This window comes from Fukomys damarensis, unplaced genomic scaffold (genome assembly GCF_012274545.1).
Source record: "Fukomys damarensis isolate Sample0158 unplaced genomic scaffold, DMR_v1.0_HiC HiC_scaffold_23, whole genome shotgun sequence".
Classification (NCBI taxonomy): Eukaryota; Metazoa; Chordata; class Mammalia; order Rodentia; family Bathyergidae; genus Fukomys; species Fukomys damarensis.
Window position 1 is genome coordinate 20,171,231 of NW_022900935.1, and position 7,120 is coordinate 20,178,350.

At 53.7% G+C, this 7,120-nt stretch overlaps 2 protein-coding genes across 2 annotated transcripts in view; one reads left to right on the forward strand and one right to left on the reverse strand.

The window, feature by feature from the left end:
• Positions 1-2,374, reverse strand: Znf593 (zinc finger protein 593). The gene is made up of 3 exons (XM_010633321.3): positions 2,077-2,374; positions 1,813-1,875; positions 1-1,724 (listed from the first exon to the last, which is right to left on the reverse strand). Exons 1-3 carry the CDS (start codon positions 2,274-2,276, stop codon positions 1,583-1,585), a joined length of 405 nt encoding a protein of 134 aa, XP_010631623.1. The 5' UTR covers positions 2,277-2,374; the 3' UTR covers positions 1-1,582.
• Positions 2,375-3,597: 1,223 nt separating this feature from the next.
• CUNH1orf232 (chromosome unknown C1orf232 homolog) overlaps positions 3,598-7,120 on the forward strand; it is a 3,960-nt gene continuing 437 nt past the window's right edge. Inside the window, exons 1-4 of the mRNA XM_033767371.1 lie at positions 3,598-3,804; positions 5,517-5,600; positions 5,715-5,812; positions 6,616-6,731. Coding sequence (XP_033623262.1) covers positions 3,721-3,804; positions 5,517-5,600; positions 5,715-5,812; positions 6,616-6,731 — 382 coding nt within the window. The 5' untranslated portion in view covers positions 3,598-3,720. The remainder of the gene's footprint in view (positions 3,805-5,516; positions 5,601-5,714; positions 5,813-6,615; positions 6,732-7,120) is intronic.

The following is a 7,120-nucleotide window of genomic DNA, read 5'->3' on the forward strand; positions in this document are numbered from 1 at the left end:
CTGCTTCAGTCTCCCAAGTGCTGGGACTGTGCCATCACGCCTAGTCCTGGGCTACATAGTGAATTCACGGCCAGTCTGAAGTGCATATTGAAACCCTCTCTCAAAAAAAAAGTACAAGTGGCCAATTTTATAGAAACAAGTAGAAAAAGTATACCGCTATTGAGAGAGAGGCAACTGAAGCACCCTGTCCCTCCTTTGCTGAATGCTGATTGGTAGCATCCAATCATCTGAGATAGCACAGGGTCTGGACCAGGGTTGAGGGAGGTCTGCCCAGTACCTGGTCCACACCTGGGACTCCTGAGGGCTTCCAGCCAAGGCCTCTCCTGCCTACCAGGCCTGGTATCCCTGGAAGATGGGGGAGGTGCTGCTCAGACCTGATGCTGATCTCTCCTGACAGCTGCTCCTACAGCTGGCAGGACAGCAGGCAGCCAGGGGGCGGGGGGACACAATGCAAGCAGACTAGATTTAAAGATTCAGTTGCCCTGCCCCTTGCCAGACCTGGGCAGGCTTGCACGGGTGAGCACAGTCTGAGGACATGACTGTCATGCATACAAGAGGCCAGAGACCCCTGTACCCTCTACTTCTTGGTACCAAGAACACCACTGGTCTTTGTATCTGCTTCTATCCCACAGGCCATCTGGGACACTAGTGCACCCAGCCATGCGATTTAGACACCTGACCCCTGGCTACTTCCGGGTACTACAGGTAAGTAATCCTAATGGGATGGTTTCTAGCATCACTGACCTCTTCCTCCCCTTACCATGGTTGGACTGATGCCAACAGTCAGGCTGTCATGTTTACTGCCACCTGACTAACCAGGGCCAAGATGGGCAGTGAAGTGAGAGGGATTGGGGTGGAATCTCCCTGGGGCCGCAATGGCGTCCCTGTCTTTTTTACCCAGCTGCAACTTCTTAGCTCCTGCCTGCCTAAAAATCTCAACTAGCCTCTCAGATGCATCTTCGGGGTACCCCCACTAGATGCAGGTGGCTGGCAAGCTGAAGGTAGAGTCCCGGAGTCCACTGGCTGGGGTTGTGGCTACACTGCTGGCTGTCCTTGGGCTGGGTGGCTCCTGCTACGCTGTGTGGAAGATGGTGGGGCAGCAGCCACCATCACAGGCCCCATGATGAAGCAGACAGCCTTTCATGCAGGCTCTGGAGGTAGGTGACTCAGGGGAGGGGGCTGAAATCTCAGAACTCCACTTTTTTCATGGCGATCAGTCCCTGCCCTTATTTGAAGCAGGGCAGAATAAACCCAATCCTACTTTTCCATTTCACACTGTACCTGGGCTCCAGCTCATGTGCTAAGACCCAGGAAAGAAGGCAGGTTCCAAAGGTGGGTCAAGGAGGGAGTAGATATCCTGGACCCTGTACACTGAAAGCAGTGGGATTTTGTGGCAGAGGTCTGTAAGTTAAGAGTCAGAAGTAAGCCCTATTTTCCAGTTCCTTTATTGGGCAGAGGGCACCCAGAAGAAGTCATCTACTCACTAAACCTGGGGCTCCGAATGGTTTGGTACCCTTTCTCCTAGCCTAGCCTTGCACCACTGTCCATGGGCAGCTCCTCTGCCCTGCATACTCAGGTCATGTCAGGTAGAGGTATCCATCTCAGGGACCTCAGTGGATACTTCCGTGGGCACTGCCAGCCGCTGGGGGGGCACATAGGAGCCCATGCCCGCTGCCCTCTCCGCCTCTTCCTGACTGTAGGGCTCGATAGTCAGCTGTTTCAGCCTGGGAGAAAGAATACGAGTTGAGAGCTGACCAAATTCAAGCTCTGACTGCCCAGCATCCATCCATCAATCCTCTCCTTACTCCATACCTTTTTTTGTGGTCTTTGGATCGGAAGTGAGTCTTCAGATTGGCGGAATCGATGAAGTATCTCCTGCAGGTATGGGGGTGTGAGAAGAGAAGAGGCGATGCCTCTCACGTACACCTAGCCCCCTGACCCTAGCTCGTTCCCCAGCCTCCCAGTCTGAAGGGATGGGAGGCGGCGGGCTGACCCATGGGTCCCAAGAGTGGAGACCTCAGAGACTCTGCCGTGCAGACCCTCCTCCGCCAGGGGCTGGGCTCGGCCGGGACTCACGCGCAAGCCAGACAGCGATGCAGGCCGCCTCCTGGCAAGTCCGGGTCGGGCTCGGTGTCCGGGTCGGGCCTGGGCCGGGTGTGACCCTGAGGCAGCAGCTCCCTGTGAATCTCATCCAGGTCTGGCCGCCGCCTCTTGGTTTTCATCTGGCGGGCTAAGGAGTGTGCTCGGTGCGCGCCTGTACGGCGGGAGCGACCCATGACTACGAGAGTGACAACAAGGCCAAGGGGCTGGGAGCAGAGAGGGGACACACGTTTTTGGCACTTCCGGACAGCGCGATGACGTCATGAGATGCCCGGGGCGGAGCAGGAGCGACCAGACCGCCTCTGATGACGTCACCCGGACTGCCCGCAGTTTGAGCGCCCCCAGGCGGCCATCGACGTTAGCGACGGGATTAGGGGCGCGACAGGACGAAGTTTGCCGAAAGGTGGGGCGAGGTCCTCCATTGCTAAAGCGGAGTGTGCCTGGGAAGCTTCGGGCTGGTTCTGCCTATCCCAGGGTGGGCCTGTTACCCCTTCTGGTTTCCACACCTTAAGGCTCTGTGGTGGGGATGAGAGACTGTAAGCACAGATAATGTCTGTGACTTGAATAAATTAATAAATGATTAGAGTAAGTTTGTGATCCTGGTCCCAGCAGAACTCCATGAGATACCTCCAGCCCCTGACAAAGCTTTTACCATTTCTCATGATTTCCGTTATTCATTACCTTGGGTCCTCCGTCTGCCCCCAAATCCATGGGGAGGGAGTTTCCTTCCCAGAGATCTCAGCACTCTGGCGTCCTGTCAGGTAGAAGGGCTCAGCTCCTAAAGCCGGGGGTTGTGGCGCATGCCTGTAATCCCAGCACTCAAGCGGCTGAGGCAGGGCGATCTTAATAAATTCAAAGCCAGCCTGAACTTCACAGTGAAACCCTAGAAGCACAGCCTCATTTTTGCTTCTTTTCTCTGAGCCTGGCCTCCTAAAGGAGGGCTGGCAGCATCAGTGTAGAGAGAACTTGGTGCCTCCCAGGCTGGCCAGAGTCAGTTCCACTGGACTGAGCCAGAAGAGCTCAGCAATAATTCAGTGACTCCAGCTCTTTGGAACCTGTTGCCAGGAAACAGGGAGAAAGACACATGGATCCCTGGGGAGAGAACTAAGTTTCTAGGCCAGACAAAGCAGTGAAATGTAAACTCAGAGTGCCGACCAGAGGCTAGGGACTTTCCCACTCCAATTCATGGAGCCTAAGAGGGGACATAGGGTGGGACATGGCTACAGTAGCTACAGTCACAGAGGGCAGCAGTGTGGGTCCTAACCCAAGGATTTAGTGAATGCAAGATATCTCTGGAGCCATTCTAAGTGTTGCCAAACTCAAGTATTCCTAGGCCCAGGAAAGTAGCCTCTTCACAGAGATGACTTCATTATTCTTAGCCAATAATGGGTCAAGACAAGGGTTGGAGGCAGTAGAAGCCCGCCCCCAACTCAGGCTCTTTTGGATCAGGTTCACCTGCTAGGCACTGTGCTGGCTGGGGAAGTTGGTGCATCTTTAATGAAGTCACCCGATACCTGGGACAAGCTTTTGGCTCCACCAAGTTCCTGAAGCCAGACCTACTGGTGCCTACGGAGCCATCCACTTCCCTGCCTGAGTACCAGGCCTCTCTCCTCTGTAACCATGAGCCAGGCCTTCTGGAAAACCTACAAGTCCAAAGTGCTACAGACTCTGAGTGGGGAATCCGAGGAGGACCTGGCAGAGGAGGTGGGTACCCTCCATGCCTGCCAGGTGGGGCATGGGCAGAGGGACAGCAGGAGAGAAATACAAAGAGGGGCCAGGGACAGCTCTTGAGAGAGGAAGAGGCACATTTTACAGAAGCCCTGGGCGCACTCAAGGATTGCAAACAGCAGGATGTAGTATCTGAGAGCCAGGACATTTGAGAAAACTGAGAAGAGTGACCACTGAGAGGCCCTGAAAGAGGTGACCAGTGTCTCTGTGTACCTCAAGGGCTGCCACATGGAACAGATTCTTTTAGGACCAGTAGGCAGTAGACACAGGGTACACTTAGCTGGACCTAACTTTCTTTTTGTTATTGTTTTGTTTAGACAGGGTCTCACTATGTAGCTCAGGCTAGCCTCAGACTCAAAGTAATCCTCCTGCCTCAGCCTCCCAAGTGCTGGGATTACAGGTGTGCACCACCACACTGGGCACCAGACCCATCTTTCTAATGGCAGAGTTGAGCTAACTGGGATGGCTTGCCTTGACAGGTAGTGAGCTCCCTGATTCTGGAGGTAGAGAAGAGGCATTTTGTACACAGAGGGTCATTTTGGCAGCACCATGTGAAGCTATGCTCAGACTGTGCTTCACTCTGACTTTTAAACAATTTAAACAAAACAAAACAGGAGTAGTGGGGGCACCGGGGATTTTGCTCAGTGGTTCCGCTGCCTGCCTCGCAAGCGCAAGGACCCGAGTTTGGTCCCCGGTACCAAACCAAACCAAACAAACAACAACAACAACAACAACAACAAAACAGGAGTAGTGGCATGTGTCCGTGGTCCCAGCTACTTGGGAGATTGAGGCAGGGGGGTTGCTTGAGCCCAGAATTCCAAGACCAGTCAGTCTGGACAATATAGTGAGACCCCCATCTAAAAAAGCAATAAAAAAGGCTCTGAAAATAAGAGCAGTCTTATGTCTAGAGGCTGTGATAAATGGCAGTCATGCAATTAGATGTGGCAGGGACAAGAGCTACTCCCTGTGTGGGTGTATACAGTGTGTGTCTACACAGGTTGGTGTGTCCAAAGCCGGGCTGGTACAGAAGTGTCTGTGGATGAATGCTGGGGTTGGCATCTGTGTAGAATCCTCGGTGAAGGGAGATGTGCAGGTCTGAGCTGAACCTAGGTATTTTTAGATGTGTACATGTTTCTGCAGGAATATGTGCCTGCATGCTCCGACCTGGCATTTGCAGGTGTCATTGTATGGTTGTGTGTATTTGTGTGTCTATAAATGGGCAGAGAGGTTTTGTGTGCCACAGATGAGTCTCTGTGCAGCTATGGTGCAGTTGTGTAAAGTTGTGTAAGTGTGCAGGTGTGAATGGTGTCCTTGCATGCACGTCCTTGTATAGGGGCTCACTGCACGTACGTCTATGCACAGGTGAAGAGCTGTGGCCATGTGGAGGGTGCTCATGAACAAGTGTGTCTGCATCAGAATGTAGCCCTTGTCCGCGTTTTTGGATGTGTCTGTGTGTAGACAGATTTGTGTATCCTAGGGGCCTGCAGGGCTTTCCTCTACACCTCAGTGTATGTGAATGGCGGCTTTGTGTAGAGGCACATCTGTGCCATTCTGTGTGTCGTGTACAGGTGTGTGCTTATTCTACGGGACATGGGGTGCCTGGTCTGTGTATGTGGTTAGCAGTAGGGGAGGGAGGTCTCACTTCTCTGGGGCTTCTCTCATGCTGGATGGGGTATCTTGTGTCCCAGAGGGAGAACCCAGAGTTAGTGGCATCTGAGATGGCAGAACCCACTGAAGAGGCCTTCAATCCCATGTCACAGCTGGCCCGCAGAGTGAGTTCCTTTCCGTTTTCCCACCCCAAGCCTGGGAAAACCAGCAGAAGCTGGTGGGGACTCCTGGTAGGCTGTGCTGGGGCCCTTTCCTGACTCCCAGCCCATCCCTCCCAGGTCCAGGGGGTTGGGGTGAAAGGCTGGCTGACCATGTCATCTCTGTTTAACAAAGAAGATGAGGACAAGCTGCTGCCACCGGAGCCCTGTGCTGACCAGTAAGTGTGTGTGTGTGTTTAGGGGGTGGTTCTGGATGGTGCTTGCGGTCCCTCTTTGGTAATGTCTGTTCTTTCCAGTCTGTTGGTCTCTTTCTAACCATGAAAGGTATAGAGGGGCAGCCCATCCATTTCTCTCAGTGGGGTAAAGCCACGTTGGTATCTGGGAGATTAAGTTAGACCGCCCAAGGAATTTACCAGCTGTTGGGATTTAGGTTCTAGAAGGTGTTTATGAGCTGTCCCACCCACCAGTGGGGAGGCCCATGTCCCCAGAATCCAGACACAGAGGAGGGCCTTCAAGTGTTTGCAAATTCCTGGACCCTCCTTCAGAGACTGGAATTCACTAGGTATAGACAGAGGCCTGGGGATCCCAGAGGACCCACTGTTTTATTTAAATTTATTTATTTATTCAGTTTTTCGAGCCATGGTCTTGCTATGTAGGTCAGGCTGTTCTTAAACTCAATATGTAGTCCAGGCTGGCCTTGCACTCGGATGACCCTTAGGAGGTCTTTAATGCTGAGGATTACACCCTGTATACCCTGGCTGTACCTCAGGCACACACTCCATCTCTATCTACCCTTTCCTCCAGGCTGGTCACACCCCCACACCCCCATCCTTTTATGCCCAGGGTGCTCCCCCCCCACGCATTTATCTCTCCTGGCCTTGGATTTTCTCTCCACACCCATATTTCTCTCTTATCCTTCCCATCTCCCCCGCTTCAGTACCGGGAATTAAACTCGGGACCTTGAGCTTACCATGGGTAGGTGCAGCACCACTGAGCTACATCTCTGGCCCTTCCCTCTTAGGAAGCTTCGAAGATCTGAGGCTCCTGCTTCAAGCTTCCTACCGCTCCTCGAATGCCTTTCTTCCCATCTCCCACCTCCCACCCCAAGTCCCCTTTTCTCCGGCTTCTGGTCCAGGATTTTCTTTCTTTAGAGTCGCTCCACTGGTTTTCCTCCCATGCCCCTAGTCCATCCTTTCATCTATCCAGGGACTGGTTCCCTTCCCAGCCTCACCTGTTTTCCTTCCAGTAGGGTCTGAAAGAGTCCACTCCAACCGGGCTCCGCCCCCTCCACTGGCCTCGCCCCTATCCCTCGAGATCCCTTCTGTAAACCCGACCTTCTTCTCTCCCATGGGATCCTGGTCCCCTCTCCCCAGGCCGGTCACCTTTTGACCCTTCCCACCCCTCCCCTCTTTCCCAGAGCCTCTGAATCCTCCCTTTGCCCCCAGGCTCAGACTTCGCCGGGACTGTCCCGGCCCCAGGCCAGGTCCCTTGTCCCCGCCTCCTGTCCTTCGTCCCTTCCCGGGACT

Excerpts from the sequence above, each read along its gene's own strand:
- Znf593 (XM_010633321.3), bottom strand. The coding sequence starts at position 2,276 with ATGGGTCGCTCCCGCCGTACAGGCGCGCACCGAGCACACTCCTTAGCC. Across the intron at positions 1,876-2,076 it reads CATCGCTGTCTGGCTTGCGC|GAGATACTTCATCGATTCCG; the intron begins GTGAGTCCCGGC and ends CCATACCTGCAG. Across the intron at positions 1,725-1,812 it reads TCCAAAGACCACAAAAAAAG|GCTGAAACAGCTGACTATCG; the intron begins GTATGGAGTAAG and ends TCTTTCTCCCAG.